Source organism: Cebidichthys violaceus, unplaced genomic scaffold, assembly GCF_023349555.1.
Source record: "Cebidichthys violaceus isolate CVI_PGR_0920_01 unplaced genomic scaffold, fCebVio1.0.p SCAF_5, whole genome shotgun sequence".
Taxonomy (NCBI): Eukaryota; Metazoa; Chordata; class Actinopteri; order Perciformes; family Stichaeidae; genus Cebidichthys; species Cebidichthys violaceus.
The window spans coordinates 10,344,634-10,362,459 of record NW_027176705.1 but is presented as its reverse complement, the minus strand read 5'-3'; the positions used below and the strand labels follow the sequence as shown (position 1 = coordinate 10,362,459).

General features: G+C 42.0%; 1 protein-coding gene across 2 annotated transcripts; it reads right to left on the bottom strand.

Moving 5' to 3' along the window:
- Positions 1–17: 17 nt before the first annotated feature.
- On the bottom strand, positions 18–17,045 carry usp47 (ubiquitin specific peptidase 47). Of its 2 annotated transcripts, XM_068730149.1 has the most exons (29): positions 16,800–17,045; positions 12,292–12,486; positions 10,829–10,945; positions 10,581–10,734; positions 10,384–10,480; positions 10,144–10,289; positions 9,940–10,019; positions 8,680–8,829; positions 8,420–8,515; positions 8,178–8,330; positions 7,833–7,991; positions 6,674–6,805; positions 6,393–6,469; positions 6,131–6,186; positions 5,768–5,880; positions 5,536–5,637; positions 5,210–5,417; positions 4,875–4,990; positions 4,612–4,731; positions 4,300–4,458; positions 3,660–4,188; positions 3,288–3,463; positions 3,120–3,200; positions 2,895–3,010; positions 2,694–2,812; positions 2,264–2,394; positions 1,992–2,039; positions 1,746–1,876; positions 18–1,600 (listed from the first exon to the last, which is right to left on the bottom strand). In XM_068730149.1, the coding sequence occupies exons 1-29, from the start codon at positions 16,842–16,844 to the stop codon at positions 1,426–1,428; spliced, it is 3,981 nt and encodes a 1,326-aa protein (XP_068586250.1). In that variant the 5' UTR covers positions 16,845–17,045; the 3' UTR covers positions 18–1,425. The 2 variants fall into 2 exon arrangements, with proteins under 2 accessions (XP_068586250.1, XP_068586249.1); XM_068730148.1 differs by having other exon boundaries at positions 3,660–4,458.
- Positions 17,046–17,826: the final 781 nt, after the last annotated feature.

Sequence of the window (17,826 nt, the reverse complement as noted above, 5' to 3'; positions counted from 1 at the left end):
GTGACAGAAAACTCCAGTTATGAAAAAAAAGCATTTTAATTAATTTCTAAAATCATCTTTTACTATTTTCACACATGATTTAAATCTCAACAAAATAAACATCAACAACAACAAAAAGGAGGAGAAAAAAAAAGGATATTGGCATTTCTACAGTGAATAGCTGGTGGCAGCATCAGGATCCCAGAGGGGCCGGGATGCTGAGCCTCAGTCTTTAAACCAGTTGCCCGGGCAGACTGAGGAGACCATTGGGCTTTCTACACCCTCTGGTGTCAGTCTGTCAAGCAGCAGCAGGTAGAAGCGCCAAAAACAACCTCACGCTCTCTGCCAAAACCCCAGAGAGCTCCCTCCCCTCAGTACAACACAACACACACACTCACTCACACACACTCACACTCACACACATGGATGACACGAGAGATGTACCCCTAGTTCACATGGTGCAAAAAAACAGAGAAAGAAATCCACTTTCTAAATTAAAAGTTAATACAGACAACAGATGTGTCACGTCTGGAGCAAAATAATAATCTACAACAAACAAAAACAAAACAAGGAGAGTCTTAACATAGTCTACTTGGTTTTGTTTCATTGTACTTTGTATTACAGGACCACCAATAACCATGTGTCATTAAATCTAGTGGAAGTGACGCAACAAAGGTAAAGCTCCTATAAAGCACGAAGAGCAGCAGAAAGGACAACTCATATCATCACTCTGGCTATTAGAGGAGCAGAAAGTTCTTAATTGTTGCTTTTTGGATGAATCAAATCGTGTGAATGAAGTTATCAAAGTCACTGAGAGAGTGAGGTCAGCCTCACCAGAAGAGGTGAGGCTGAGGAAGGCTGGATAAGAAGTTCTTGGTTGTGTGTGTGCTGTTGGTTTTAAAGTATTTAAAAAGGAAGGTAAGCGATGTATGATGAGAAAGATGTCTATAATAGAGCAGTGCTCATGGAGTGTGAGCATATGGACTTACAAGATGGCCACAGATGACTCGGAATCAACACTATTCCTGAAACAGGATGAGAAATGCCGTGAGAGTGAAAGAGACCGATGTGAAAGTAGACGGCAGACTTCAACAGACAGGATGGATACTTTCTAGCCCAGTTTCGCAGTCCTAACATCCCTGCATCCATCTCTGGAGCCTTTATGTTCAATTGATTTGTCTATACAGTATTTGATTCTTTTTTTTCTGTATTCAATAGCTTTTGTACTTCCCTTTAAACTTTACAGTACAATACACTATAGTGCACAACAGGGTTTCTGAGCCGGTCCTGGGGCTCAGCGTGGAGGATGAGAGCACGTCAGCCTCGCACCGCTGCTTGATGTTCAAGTCACTATCAGGCCCCGACACTCAGACTTGAGTCCCGTAGCCTGGTTGCTCTGCTGCAGCAGCCACGCGATCCAGATAACGAGGAGCGGTGCTCAGTGCCTCAGTCCTGCCCCGGGTCCTTGGCGGGGCCTCCGTCCAGGTAGATCTTGAGGGCCTTCTCCTTGCGTGGCGAGTAGCTGACACGGTGTCCAGTCTTAAGCAGACGGCTGCTCTCCTTCTTCATCAGCTCACTGCGCTCCTCGTCCGACAGCTCCATAGGTTCCTCCGTGCTGACCCTGCACAAGGACCACAGGAATGTTAATCACAACTAAAATCTGGTGCTCTGGTAACATTTTACTGTCTGACACCTTAGTCCTGTGTGTCTGAGGACTGGAATTGAAACATCAATCGGTACTTGAAGGTGGACTGTAATTATTTTACCTGTAGAATACCACAGCTCCGTCGTCACAGATGTACAGAGGCCACACGTTAAGAGTCGACACCTTAGGGTTCCAGTCCAAATCCTGATGGATCTCCAACACGGAAATATCACAAGGAAATGTTCCCCTACCCTGCACAGAACAGACGGATGGATGGATTCTCAGGCAATAGTTTAGAAGATGGGAGATTTAAGAAACATTAGAAGAAAAATTACGTGTCCTGTGTGAGCCACTGCATCTCACGTACCTTTGCAAACTCCAGGTTTTCGAGAGGAATAGTGCTCATTTCGCTAAGCTGCAAAAGGAAGAAAGAAACACAAGGCGGATGAATGATTGATAATATCATCAAACAGTATGTTTTTATCTGTGCGGTGGTATTTATTTCATGCATTTTGGAGTTCACTGCTGGTTGACCAGGATGACAATACTGTAATTGTTTTTTATGGTTGAACAAATTGAACCTTTGATAAGAACACATTATGAAAAGCAGTGAAAGCACCCAGCGGGACACAGACATACCTTCTCCTTGAGTTCTTCTACACTGCTGCTCTCCAGAATAACTTCCTGGAAGGGACCCAGCTTCATTGTAGCGGGGCTCCATCTCCGGGTCAGGACAGCCAGCTGCGACATGGACTTCATCTTCTCCGGTTCTGAGAAACAGATCATAACAGACCATAGAGCAAGTACGTTATTATTTCACCTGGAGAAAGAACAAGTTTCTCTGCACTCTGGTACTAATGTCATCCGCTCACATTTGTAAATTCATGTCATGAGTGACGTTACGATCAAGTAATAATTTCATCTTTGTGACATGTCGTCAAAGTGAAATAGTGGCTTTTATTACCAATAGCTAAATAAATCATTTTAAGTCCCATGGTATGAAAAATGTACTTTATTGTAAAATAACCCATTGTAACGTGTTTGAAAGAAACGGCAGAATGAGCGTTACCATTGAGAACTTCCAGGAAAACTTCCCAGTTGGAGGAGATGCTGATGTCTTCTTCATAGACATGATAGTCCAGAAACACCGTGCCTGGGTTCTTCCACGTCTTTTTCCTGAGACGAACACTAAACACACACACAGTTGATAAACACCTACATTTTTTTATTTTTTTGCTTTTAAACAAAATGTGTGGAAACAAAGTCTTACTTGTCAATGCTGAGATCAAGCTTGCAGTGCTCTTTCAACTGAGGGAGCAGCTCCTCTTTAGACTGTCTGACAGTCATGCCCTTGGCAAACACCGTGTCCACTAGGAACTTGCAGGGCTGGGAAGCACAAGCATGGAAATATGGTCAATATTTGTGATCACAATGTTCAGCAACTCAAGTCAGGTCATTCAGAAACAATCTTCTTTAGCAGAGTGACAGCTCTTACCTCTAGTTCATTCACTAGCAGTTGATACACTTTCACTCTGTATTCACCCTTTTTCAGTGCTCTTCCTAATCGAATAGTTATCTACGGGAAGCAATAAAATGCAAAAGTCAAGTATTGGCTCACTCTTAACAGACCAGTCGACAAATCGGTTGTAAAGCTGATTCTGACCTTGTTATCATCAGAGAATGATGAGAGCGTTTCATTGAGCCGAACACTCTCAAACTCCTGGTTGTTGGCGTACACACGGAACACCTTGAACTGGGTGGAGGTGACTCCCACGTACGGCTCCAGGTTCAGTTTGAATGCTGCTAACGTTATTCTCTTGTCCACGTGAACCACTAAACCTGAAGCACATCACAAGAAACAACAATCAAACATTCGGTCTCATTTTCTTCCCCCTTGAGAAAAAGGGAAACACTAATGAACAGAATTCACTTTGCACAGTGTTGACATTGTGCCTGCATCTGATCATTTGAACTAGTTTTCTTTACTTAAGGATGATTAATCCTTTACACTGTATCATAAATAGAAGATTCGTACATTTTTGTGCATCCGATGAGGAGTCGTCTTGAGAACAAGGCTCTGCTCTGAAGTACAGGTACTGGGCCTCGGCCTTGCTCTTCCCATTGTCGTCATACTCGCTGTCCGTTCCAGAGTCTTCCTCAGCAGTGTCCCAGGTCTCCTTTTTGCCCTCGTGGGCTTTGGAGCGACGGCTACTTGTGATGCTGTGCGAGTCCAAGCCGTTGGCCAGCTGTATGGGCCCGCTGTCTGCATTGCACAGTGTGTCGCTGCTGTGGCTGGAGCTCAGGATGTCGCTGTCCACCGAGCTGGTGCTGCGGTCGTTGTTCACCTCGGAGTCCGAGCGCTCCTCACCAGCAAAGTGGTTCTCGGGGTCAGAGGAGGCACCGCTGCCGCCCCCAGCTGTGGCCCTGATCCGGTTCTCCAACTCTCTGTTGTCGGCAGCCACACAGAGCGAAGAGTTGGAGTCGGCCTCTTGGGTCGGGGATTCGATATGTTCAAAGTCGCTGGCGTCGGAGCTTTTCTGGCTGTCACTGGTGCTGGAGCCCTGCTGCTGGAGAGACAGATTCTTTAACTTTTCTGTACTCTCCTCGAGGATCGCCTCTACAGATTTCCTGTTACCCTTTGAGCCCTCAAAGGGCACATCGGAGTCACCTCCTACTTTTTGGCAAAGTGTCCTGTTGGCCAAGGTACCGGGAGACTGCTCAGGGAGTAAGACCAAGAGCCGGATCGTATTCCCGTGACGATCCAACAGTTTCCACAAGAGTGATTCAGTGAAAGCAACCTGATGATCAGTCGACTCGGAGCTCTCTACAAAAACCTGACGAGAAGCAAAATGAGAAACAGATCAAATTCAAGCTTAATCCGGTTTAGAAGTATTCAAGTAGATTTTCTGATACAAAGCTAAAAAAAAAACACAAAGAAAACAAGTGGAAGTAATAAAGTGAGAATAAAAAAATAAAAAAGTGGGGACCTTGTTACTCCTGAAGAAGCCCTCAGCTTTCAGCGTCTTGTTGGGAACATACAGGAGCCGGAGGTCATTATAGCAGCGCTCCAGGACGACACGCATGGTTTCTGCAGAAAGCCCTGTAGCCTAGGAACAAACACATACATAAGGCTCAAGTCTCTCGGCTAATGCCCAAAATATATTTCACAATTCTCTGTGTTGATGTTTAAGATAATAGAGTAGAGGAAGAAGTAGACGATGCAGGGACAGAACTGAGGAGAGTAGGACACCTGTGCAATAAGCTGCTTGAATTCAGTGATCGTCTGGTTCAAGTACGCCCGAATACTGACTGGAGTGGCGATGGTCTCACTCTTCAGATCCACAACGTGAACCTTCACCATCACCTCTGAAAGAAATCAGACGTAAAGCTATTACATTCATTTGCTTTGTGTTCTGACAATCTACATCCATCATTGGTGTACAGTCAATTTGCTCCTAACATTTAGAGCTGGTGTGCATAATGTAGAGAGTCAGAAGTAACTGCTCTCATACACTTTTGTGTTGCAGTAATTACCACACTATGTGAAACAAGAGGCGTATGACTCAACAGTAGCAGGCCACTGACCTCCAGGTTTGTAAGGCTGGAACACTTGCTCTGGTTTGCGGGTCTCGAGCAGCAGGTCGAACATATACGAGGACTTGATTCCTCCAAGCAGCAGGCCCATCGGTGTGTCCTCCTCCCCTTCATAGGAGCGCTCCAGGTACTCGTGGAACTCATCATACTTTACCAAGCGGCAGCAGTCCAGAGACGCCACTCCCTCCAGCTCCACCATCTAAAGTACAGAGCATACACAGCTGTCAATCAAAGGGCAGCTGCTGAAACGTATTATAGTGTTATTAGTTATATTGTTGGAAAATCAGATGGTGAAGACAAATCATAAACTAACAAACCTTGTAGGCCATTTCTGTTGCTTCTTTAAGAGTTTTGTCCTTGTGTACTTCCAGCTTGCTCTCCATCATCATCTTCACAGGATGCATGCAGAAAAGCTTTATCTGAAGGTAAAAAAAAAAGCAAGAGAGCAATATTAGTTACAGTTGTTTTACAAGAGGGGCAACTCGTCAACTGATCCTCATTCAGAAGCACAACAATAGATGTTGAACCAGTCAAACAAGGACCATGTACCTTGCAAGTGTTGCGCTCAATCTCCCGCTGACGCTTTTCCTGCTCTTCGGACTCTTTCTCCTTCAGAACCAAATTCTTTATGTGCTCTGGGAAGTCTTCCGCAGCGAAATACTCTGCAGACAGGACAGACAGGGTACACATTGAAACTGCATACTAATTCTATGACCGTCACAGTCGAGGCAACCCTAGTGATGGAGACAGTAAGATTATGATCAAAATATTAAAAACATCTGCAGAAGTCTGCCACACTGTAGAACTGTAGTGGTGTGGTTTCTACAGGCGTGGGGCACATTACAGAACAATAGCTCAACTACTGCAAAGGCACAGGTCATTTTGACATTACGCATAGCAGATTTCACTTACTTGCATTCCTTGAGGGATCCTTCAATCTATAAATCAGCATATATGCATTTGTAGAGCTGATGGGAGAAAAAAAGATGTCTTGTTATTGAATGTATTAGAATATATAGAGAGAATATACAGTTCTGTCTAATGGTTCAAAAGAAACATGAAAGAACAACGAACAAGAATTCTCTTGACTTTCTTTTGAAACTGAGATAAATAAACGGCTCCAGTTTATTATCATTGTATCCCCTAAGCATGTGACACATGAGAGACAACTCACCTTGCAAAGGCACTGGAATAATAGCCTCTGCTCCCTGAGGACCCCCCATACGTCTTCCTGATATCATCTTGGGTGATCTGCCCAACAGAAACACACAGAAACGTACTGAATGATTCAACGGACACCACCATGTTAATAAGTAAAATGTTACAATGACAAGGATTGTTTGCTTAGTTTGGCACCAACTACCGAACACAGATATAGCTCTCTGCTGAGTCATTCTGACTGACGCTGAAGTACTGTAAGAGGACAAAACAGGTTACTCAAGTGCTGAGGCTGACCTTGCTAACGTGCTGATCGTTGAAGCTGTACCACTGGCCGTCAGTGAAGGATTTGATGCAGGCGTAGTAGTGACCACCTGCAGCGCTCCCAGAATGCACCATGACGGAGAACAGCTCAAAGGTCGGCAAGCTCTGAAAACAGACAGGGAAAATATTTTTGTTGCAGAACACATCTTGTTGCAGATGTGTTCTGCAACATACATGCAAGTGAAGTTGACAACAGGGACATCAACCAATGATACTGCAGATGCAATGGCAAGATATAAGCTCAAGATATGCTATATTTGCAGAGCTAGAGTCGCATCATATAAGCAACACTGACTGGTCAAATGAAGGAAGCATGCACAGCGGGCGAGACCGCAAAGTGTCGGCTGGCTCATTGTCTGGAAACTGAAGTGCACATTATCAATGAAAGACAAACATTTCATGTAGCGAGGACAGGGAAGTAATGCATCACTTCCAGCCAGCACACAGTTGCTCAACAACATTTCCAGGAGTCTCCCCTATCACTACAATATTGCCAGAGCAACTTCAGATAGGAGACGATGTAAAATATGTAAAAGATGAGTGCAATTTGAGCAAAATTAGCAATTTTCTTGGACGATTCTAATTTTGTTTCTTTTGTACAGGAATCCCATAAAAAATGTCTGCCTCTAGGAGTGATAAGTATTATCTTTAGGCTGATCGCAACACTTTCTCCCAGTTAAGCTTTCATCTATATCATATCAATGTAAAGCAATCAACTTTAAAGTTTTTAAATTCAGTATTTGAATCAAGTGGCTCAAAAAAAATTAATTGGACCGAATTTAAAAGGCTGTGTCTACTGTTTCAATGTGTCCGATATATAATTAATCATCATTCAGGTAAATATAAGTATTGGATCGACTCAGTATATGCAGACACCCAAAATGAAAAGGACCCTAAAAACTTGATCAGGACACCCACAGTTATATGCACTTCACACAGAGGGAGTTTGGGGAATTTTTCCTTTTCGGGTGTAAAGGTTTTGGGACAGAGGGTGTTGTATGCTGTACAGATTGTAAAGCCCTCGAAGGCAAATTTGTAATTTGTGATTTTGGGCTACATAAATATATTGAATCAAAGTTAACTAACCAAGGATATCAACAATATCTATATAGTGAGCATTCACGATGAGTACCTTTGGCTTCAACACCCTCTCTGTGCTGCCGGTGCTGTCCAAGCAGATGCCTTCATCCACACAGTCATCAGTGGAAAAATCGTTGATCATCTGGTCGCTGTGGCAACTGCCTTCATTCTCTGCTCCGCTGTCAGTGCAGCTCTCCGTCTGAGGCGACTTCTGGAGACGACGCACATGGAAAAAAAAAAAAAAACATGAAAGTAGAGTACTTTACATTTTTCTTTATCCAAACGTAGCTTAGGATCAAGTGATGTTATTTATGCTTGATCGGCGATAGAAGGAGAATCGTATTTGGGTATTAATCGGATGTAAATCAGAAATAAGTACAGCCATTTCTGCTCTCACCTCATCTTCCACATCGATGAATGGACTCATGTCAAGCTCTTCAGGGAAAGTCATGCGGTCATTAAGCTTGATGCGATGCATAGTGGTGTAGTCAAAATCAAACCGCTTCAGCTGTAGCGTTAGCAGGTAGGGGAAGTGCAGAAACCTCAGACCCTGAGAAGAGACGCATTTATCAAAAGAAGACGGGTCAACACCATCTTCACTGAACGTGAAGTCCCATGTCACATTTTCCGTGTGCTCACCTTTCGGGCGTCACATTTCTTTTTGCAGCGTTCACAGAAGTACTGGTTGGGTCCATCCAGAGTTTCTGGTTGGATGAATGCCTGCAAAGCCTCTTCCTGTAGCAGAAAAATAGTTTCAGGCCAAAATACTTAATAGACATAAGCTATATTAAAATGAGCTTGCAGCCTTGAATTAGTTGTAAATCTCAGAGAGGGAATGAGTGTTGCTTGAGTCTTTGTGCAAAATGTTTAAATGAATGGAATGTGGAGAGACAACACACCACACTGCCGTAGGCCTGGCTGGCTCCGAAGGGTCTGATCACAAGAGGAATGTCCAGGTAAGTATCAATCCTCCAGCTCTCATAGCCACACTCCAGACAACGGACATAATCCTTCAGCTTCCCCTGGTACAGCTGGTTGATCAGGTCGGCCTGAGGATATGGAGGCATGACAGTCAGGCCTTCTCAGCCATGTCTTACTGTTAACAATACAGCATTTGTTTGGACTAAAAAATAATTTCTCACTCTGCTGCATTCTCTCGCTAAAAGGAGGCACCAGTGTGCAACTATTAATCAAACTACCTGCCATCCAAAACTGTTGGATGGGTTAAAAATAGATACACTAAATAGATCAAAAACAACTTTGAATGTTTTTCCTCATAGCAAAATCGGGTCTAATGGCAGAAACTGCCATGTTGTTTTCAAAATCTAAAGGAACTTTGTACAGTGGACATTTTATGGCTCTCTGATGTCAGGCTCAACATTCAGAGGTCTGAGTTGTATTCTGTCTGCCCCAATTGTTCCAACTACAGCTAACGCATGTAGTTAGCATGTTGACATTCAGTATGTTACATTTAGCATGTTGGCTTGATGAGTCTTAAGTATACTGTCTTTAGTAGACTGCTTAAGCCCTAAGCAGCTTATAATACATGAAAAAAAAACTATCAATGCCAAGATTTTTGTTTTAAATAAAAATACAATATTTTATTTCCTTATCATTTAAATTGTGTTTTTAAATAAACACTATAGATGACTATACAAATGGAATAGGATAACCAAGACATTTTGATGCTTTACACTGACTTCCCAGCAGTTGAAATAATTTTTCAGGACTTTCAGGAGCCTCCAGCTGCTGTAACAAAACAGCTGCTATAAAAAAAAAAATGTGATCAGGGTCTCTAAAAGTTATAGCTGAAAAGCTGATCTGATCCGAGACTAAAAAAAAACATGATCCAAACTGTACATTTTGTGATCTGTTGCACTCCTAATTACTTGTGTAATTTCTTAATTGGGGCTCAATCCCATTTACCATCTAGGAGCTCATGTGTACAGACCCCATGGTTGTAAATGCGCACACTGGATGAACGGTTTGCAGTTTATAATTCACTCTTGGGATAAGAAGACAGAGAACAGCTAACCCTGAGGCTTACTGGCCCATTTCACTTTACCCACAGTAGCTCTTTTGTTTCTATTATGGGGCAGGATTTTTTATTAATATCTCATTAATCTTTCGGAAAACATTTTGCAAAAACAGTTTCCCACCTGCTCTGTCTGCTTCCACTTTTGCTCCAGGGCATCAAACATGACCCTGCACAGCTCCTGGACATCATGCTGCTGCCAAGCTAAAAGACAAACGCACAAGAAGTGTTTTTAAATGTACAGATGTAGAGGCACATGGTTTCTCCTTTCACACAAACACGCAGACAAGCCATGTGAGTCGAGTCACAGGAGAAGGCAAATCCTCACCCTCGCTGCTGTCCCAGCCGAAGCTCCGCGTCACATCAGTGGTCTCGATTGCCCGTTTCTTACTGGTCTGCAGCAGAACAAACAGCCTTTGCAACTGGTGTGGTATACTGGTGACTGGATCCTCTTCAGTCTCCTCAAACTCCCAGCTGAAGTCGGACAGAAGTTATAAAAGAATTTATAAATTAAGTTGTACCTCGCAAGTACAACTTCACAAAGATTTCTCCGAGTGTAGTTTCTTACTTGTAGAGTGCATTTCTGAACTCCGGGGTCATGAACAGCGTTTGTAGAAGACTGTTCAGATAGCAGGTCATAGCTTGGTTGACCAAGCCCACATAACCTACAGTGATGTGGGGGGGGGGGGGACAAAAAGTAAGAGGAAAGTTAGGGTTGTATAAAAAGGAGTGAGGTGACATATTCAACAGGTGACAGAGCCTCACCTGTTTCAGATTTGTTGAGGATGGACGAGTAGGAGTAAGATGGACTGCTGTAGTCACCGCTGCAGCCTGCAGTGCCGTCTCTAGGCAGGGGCCCAATGAACCGCTCCTGGGAGCTGTCATCTAGTCCACTGCTATCTGCTGCTCCTGACTCGTCCTGCACACATACAAGGAGAGACTTTTTTTTTATCAAATGTCCTTAGTTTCCAAAAAAAAAAGTAAAATCTCACTGTACAGCAAAAATAAATTACCGATGCAATCTGGGGCTGCTCTCCATCTTTGTCTGTGAGCTGGAGGAAATTCTTCTTACCACCAGGCTCAAAACCAGAATCTGAGAGAGACATCTCACTGCTGTGGTCCAGTGGTGCCTAGAGGGAGGCAGAGTAAAAACAAACATCACATGAAAACTACAATCCTTTGAAAATGCAGAAAACAGCCACAAAACTTGAGGAACTCACAGGAAGACTTAAACTCCCCCTGAACTCATTTTCAGGAAAGTCTCTGAGTTGACGCATACGATGAAAGCAGCTTGAAGCCAACATGTGAGCAATGCTTGTATGCAATACTTTCTTTCTCACAGGCGTGCTGAGGACAACAAGTAAAGTGCTGCAGTGGAAACACACAGTAGCTTAATCCACTGACCTACTCAGTGACATAACAACAGACACAGCACCTGGGCTTTGGCCTGGGTCAGCAGCAGGATTAGCTTGTGCTCATTTAAGAAAAGGGAGTAGCAGGGCTGTACCAAATAGTTGGGACGCTTCATTAATAACGTAGACGTTTAAATTCTAAATTAACATTTGAATGCTAAACAGATATTAATTCTAGTATTAAACTATTTGTAAAGTTAGATTCCAGTGGTGGCTGCGGAGCACCACGGTCCTCAGTCCTGACAATTGTGCTAACCTACTATAATGCATAAAGTCAGTGATTTAGATGGTTGATTATTGTGCGGATTAGCTCTCATAACGGCTCGAGTGAATGCCGGTATTAAAATCTCTGACGCGCATCACTACAGCAAAGGACTGCTTCCAACTCGTGTGATTAAAACCTTTCCAATAACTTCATATCCCTCATTTGAGAGCTCTCTCTCAGCAACACTATTCTTACACACTTTGTTTTCTTTGGAGCAGAGAACAATGGTATGGCAAACTGATGTTTGAACACTGAAAGCATGAATAAGAAAAGTCACAGTCTGGCTTTTAAACACATCTCCACCACTATCAGCTTGACTGAGGTCATGGTATGGTGACATAGCCCTCCCAATGTGGAAGGGGCCGGGGCAATGAGGCGTGACGTTAACTTATTTTAAGTGGAGAAGAAGTGAACAGCAACTGCAAACACAGGCTGGCAGCCATTATGGTGAATCTCAGTAGAGTTCACCTGTGCTATACTTAACCTGAACTCAACTACACCAACCAAAACACTAGCTTTAAACTGAATGAATTCATCTGCTTTAAGCCGAGCCACTACGCCGTCAAGCTGTCAGAGTTATCATGGAGCCCACACTGTCACTTACTGCTCTACCTGCATAAATGTGATTTAAAAAATGTGAAAAATCAGAAAAGCGACTTCAGAGAGAAGCAGACAGAAGGGTCTACAATATAGGAAAACAGGTTGAAAAGATGAAGACAGAGGCTAAAGCTTACGGATCAAAGTGTTAAACCACCTCATCGCCATAAAAGTCACTGTCTTGATTAATTCATGTCCTAACCATGTCCGGCGTATTTCCCCAGGCCAGGTCAAAAGTGGCTTTCACATATCCCGCCTTGTGGGCAACATCTTCATAGAGTTTGGAGAGGGTGGTGGAAGCAGGCAGGTTGAGGGTCAGCCTCTCGTTGATCGTCTTTGCGCTGGTGATGTCCTGTATGATACACAGCACTCTGGGCTCCTCAGCTGCATTTTGGAACTGCAAATCAAGAAGATCAAAGAAAAACATTAGCATGATGAAATGGCTAAATTTGCATTCTGTATTTTGTGATTAAGCACCATTTACTGGTGAAAAGTTAAAATAAATGGTAAGTAAGGCTGTGCAACAGAAACACGCCGGTGCAGAAAAGAACAATCCCATCACAAAACAAATACGAACTACTTGGTACAAGTTAGGTTACATTTCTGATAAAGATGCAGCTGGATATCTAAAAAGGACTAAACAGTATTATCTGTGCTGGATTTTCTTGTCAATCACATACAAAAAAAAAAAAGATATTCTTCACAATAAAACAAACTGTTTGGTGACATGAAGGAGCTTATCTCGAACAGTGACAGCGTTGCAAAAGCAGCTCACATTTTCTCATCTATCTTTCTGGTTTCTCAAGGCTTCATGGGAATTTGCATAAAAGAAAGGCCTCTAATGAAGTAGGCTGTACAATTCATGACTGATAGTTATCTCATTCACCGGCACGTCAGCAACAAACCCAGTCACTGATCTTTGCTTACAAATTTTCAAAAACACAAAAACATGGACAGGTTATCAAATGTCTCCCAAACTGTCCGCAAATCCATGCAATTGCAGACACATGCTTCAATTTAGTGTATAACACACTGTGTAAATTGTTTCAAGACACAGCAAGTCACTTCATATGAACACTCGCCAGAGTTTATTTTCTGACTGGTTTATGTGCGGTTACTGTACAAGCGCTAATGTACTGAGCATGTGAAGATGATGGCAGGCCAGCTTCCTTATCCTCAGGGATTGACGATGAACAAAATAATGTTTGGTATTTAAAATTACTCAACTACTGCATAAACAATTCAAGTCCTGAATTGATGTGTTGATATGGTTATTTACATGTTTTCATTGCATGTATTCTATGTTTGATGAAGCTGTTGTTTGCTGAGCTGACTCCTGAAGAAGAATGTCATCATGGTGCTGTTTCATGCATCTATTGAACACCATGCATCATCTCGCTCTCCCCAATACCAAACACAAGGCAGGGCTACCTGAGAAATCCTCCTGATCTCATCAAAAAGACTCTGTCTGCAACTCCAAAACACACCCTGATGATATAATGGACATAGTTTCAGTGGAAAACAACTTCAAACAAACACAACAGTGAAGTAAGTTGTAAAACATGCCTGTCTAAATTAGACGTGTAGGCCTACACCTGTTATTGTTTGGCTGGCAAATCAACCTCTTGGCTGGTGAAACGGGTGATGATTACAGGAAATATATTCAAGTCATTGTGGTTACTGCAACCTCTTTTTGAAATCTGTGATCTTGGCAAAATGTGACTGACAGGTCCTATAAAGCAGCTGCAGCTGACAACACACAAGTGTATTATGAGATTAAAGGTTATTTTTACTGTGGATATAATCACAAGGTGCTGACATGAAGCCACAGGTACTGCAAAGCACAGGCAGTACTTCTTTACAGCTGTAACTCATTCTAAATGGCACTAAAAATAACGACAGGCTACAGTTTTGTGAAATGTCAGTAACCATGAAATCCTATAAATACAATGTAATGTAACTGCTACTGCACATGAGCAGAGATGCAAGGAAGTAAACAATAGTCAATTGTCTTATTCAAATACAATTTATTGTTGATGGTACATTTTTCAACTACACCTGACACATTGGCAAGTAACCAGCCTACAACTATTGTAACTACAATATCCAAAAAATGGTTCTGGTGGTGACAAGTGCAGTAGCCATTGACAGCAGTGGAAAAGACAGAAGAGGCAACAGAGGTGATAATGAGCATTTTAATTGTGAGTATAGAGTATGTTCTGCTAAATCTCATTTGTATCTTTTCCTAATTGTGGCTTAACAAAATAACTTACAAATTTGAAAGTATTTTCCTTCTTTAACTTTCAGACATAATGCTATCACAGCGTTACAAGCTGTAGCAAGGAGAATGTGGCAATGTAGCATAATGAGGAAGTCCATTTTCTCATGGGAGAAAGGACTGGCAAAAAATGTATAATTAACAATGTATTTATTTTATGCATAGCCTAAGGCAATTTGGCAAGTCAAGATGCATCCTAAAATCCAAGATGATTGATATGATGTTCTTGTTATGACAGGGCAGAAGGATATGCTAATATTTCTTCAACATCACTCTAACTCCATCACAAACACAAAGTCATTCAGTAGCCACTGAATGTTACAGGGTCGCATGTGTGAGTGTGTCTCTCCTCACAAGTATTTCATTTATTTGGGCCCATGGCATCAACAGAGAGCTCCGGGTGACCTCTGGTATCCCAGAGCATCACACCGCCGCTGCCAACCACTTTCAACACAAAACTGCAGGTTGAATTACCAACACTTGAGATCATGTTTTCTTCCACAACATAAGTCACTTAAATGGAACTGGCCATCGATTTCAGCAACAGAGCTAAAGTACTGGAGGTGATATTTCACTCGGTTTTATGTTCCTGTCCTATCAGCATGTCTACAGAACTAAAGGATAGTCTGACGCACATAAATGATCAGCTGATTTCATTATCTTGTTGAGAAAAAAACAATTAACCACAGGCACATTGCTGTTACAGCTCTAAGAACAGGCTTCACCACTATTTCAAACAAGACAACAACAAGGGAGTTTCTAACTGATCTGCTTTGAGTATTCCTTTTAACCAGTCTGAGTGACAGTTAAATATATGCAATTTTTTTTTATGTAAAATGACTGTATACATACAGATGCAATGTTTCCAAACAATGGGGCTTCACCTTGCATACACAACAGATGATATATCTGATGATAGAAGATACATATTTGCATACCACAAAATGAAATAATTAAATACTACTGTATACTAAATTACATATTTCCATCAACCTTTCACTATCTTAACTTCCTTCTTAAGTCTTAAGGTTTAAGAAATACCTGCTTTGCTGAAAAAAAGATGAGTAATTAAACCTGTTTCCTCCACACAATCTCGAGCCATGTTCTTGTATAAGATTATATCTATAATCAATTAATACGTGTATAAATAAAGGCTAAATTATTACTATGAAACATACTGAAATGAGTGTGCAGTGGTGCATAATCAAATACAATTTTACCACCAGCCACTTCAACGAGTGACGTCCTATGCTTGACGTATGACCCTGCAGCTGACGTAAATGCAGTCATATAAAAACATCCATATAGGGACTCCAGGTAACTTGTAGATGTACGTGAGAATAACACAGCACATGAATATGACTGCCGGGCCAATAGTAACGTGTTGGACGTTTATGATAAAATCACACTGTTACCACCTGGCAAACATTAATGGTGTTTACAGAAGCGACAGCCGATTCGTTTCCTACATGTGTGGAAAACATGACAACATAGTAGCATCGTAGAATAATAGGACGTTAAACGTAGCTAACCACCAAGACTAACAATCTAAGGCTAAGTAACTTAACATTGTGACCAATGAGTTAATTAAGGACGTCATAATATGAAGGGCGAACACTTGTCTTCAAACATTAGAGAGACAACAAATTAATAAATGTTGTATTACACGCACCTGCATCTCCATAAGTAACGTGAGCGAGTCAAATCCGCTAACATTAGCGTTAGCTTGCACATTTCACGAGCTAATGTTATGCTAACGTTAACAGTGAGGCTACAAGTTATATTCCACACAAACAGACAAGACTGAATCAAAGTAAGGGTATACATTATTATAAACCAGTAGTTAAAGTTGCTTCGGTACTGGCAGGCAGGTCAAGCGACGTAGCTATTTGCATTTGGTTTAGCAACTTCAAAAACATCTAGCTAATAGATTAGCTAGAGCCAAAGATGTCATTCACCAGACTTAAAGCTAACGATATTCGCTAGCTTTATTCTACTAACGCTAACTGTTAGCTAATGTTACTTGCATGTTGGCTATCTAATCTCGGCAAATGTCGTCTTTGTTTTGGGGTTAACATATTGAACAAGTCTTGTGTTTTTGATGATCGGAAAGCCAAAATCGAAAGCTAGGTTACTAAATGATGGTTGTGCTAAAGCTTTAGCTGCCTTCATAAACTCATAGCGAAACTAGCCGCTAGCTGATGTTAGCTACAACGTTGGTTAGCCATGTCATGATAGGCCGTCCAAGTCATGTTTGGCTAACGTTAACTGTTAGCAGCTGAGAGTTAGCCTCTAAATGATACAACAAGATCGCAAACTCCCAAAGTGGTGCAAAAGTGTTGCCATCATTAACGACCATGGTCTACAAGGTTGACAGCTAACGCGCAGAGATTGATCCTCCGACATGGGCACAGAGTCCGCGATAACCTCACCTCTTTAGGTACGAACTGGTTCTCCTCGTTGGGCACCATTTCCATTTGTGCGACAGTTTAGACACAAGTATCTATCCGGACAAGGATGTCAGCGGAAAAACTTTGCAGCGGTAAACACAAACATCGTTTGTGTCCTGTTTGTAGTAAGTTTTGGTACTTGGATAATACAATTAAACTTGGCAAAAGTTGTAGGCTTATCAAAGTGATCGCAACACTCTCGGTTGTACTACCCAAGCACAAAGTGCCCTGCTATACATGGAGAAAAATGGCCGGTGTTTTACTCCGCGAGACTTCACTCACGGAGCTTTGGCGTCACATTCCATCCAGACAAGCATGCGGGCAGAGTGACGTCGGTGTGTGTGTGTGTGTGTGTGTGTGTGTGTGTGTGTGTGTGTGTGTGTGTGTGTGTGTGTGTGTGTTTCATCGTTTTTGATCCACACAGACACACAGACTATTTTTTTATATGTTAAATTGAGTGCACAACATATATACAATACATACACACATAGAGGGAGAAACAGAGACAGAGAGAGAATGATGGGCATGGTTCCATTGGTCATCTGCACAACTTGATCGATGTCTTTTTTTTTTTTTCTTACTTTTTGGGGGATATGGAAATATGCAACACTAAAACAGAATATGAACTGACATTATTTCACATGCATATTTCACATTTTCACCTCACAGCAAGAAGGGTCTAGGTTGGATAACGATCCCTTTCTGCATGTTTGCATGTTCTTTCTGTGTTTGTTCAAGTTTATTTTTGGTGTTTCCTCCCACATTCCAAAGTCAAGGTAACTCTAGATATAGTTCATGTAATTTAGTTTTTATGTGAGAGTCTGCTTTTAAATGTTAGTACTGCAGTTAAGTTTGGGGTTACAGATGTGGTTTTGGGGTGAGAAGGGGTTAAAGAGCCTCAACCTCCAGTTTCATCAGAGCTTCATTATGCTGCTCAGGCCTCATAGTCAGGTTGTAGCCAAAGGTTGAACATCCGTTCTCTTCCTATTACTGATATGATACCCTTGAG

What these genes read in the sequence shown, in the direction of transcription:
- usp47 (XM_068730148.1), bottom strand. Translation starts at nt 16,844, where the DNA reads ATGGAAATGGTGCCCAACGAGGAGAACCAGTTCGTACCTAAAGAG. An exon ending in TATTCCAGTGCCTTTGCAAG is followed by an intron (nt 6,187 to 6,392) that starts GTGAGTTGTCTC and finishes TTCTCCCATCAG; the next exon opens with CTCTACAAATGCATATATGC. An exon ending in TGCTAGTGAATGAACTAGAG is followed by an intron (nt 3,011 to 3,119) that starts GTAAGAGCTGTC and finishes TGTGCTTCCCAG; the next exon opens with CCCTGCAAGTTCCTAGTGGA.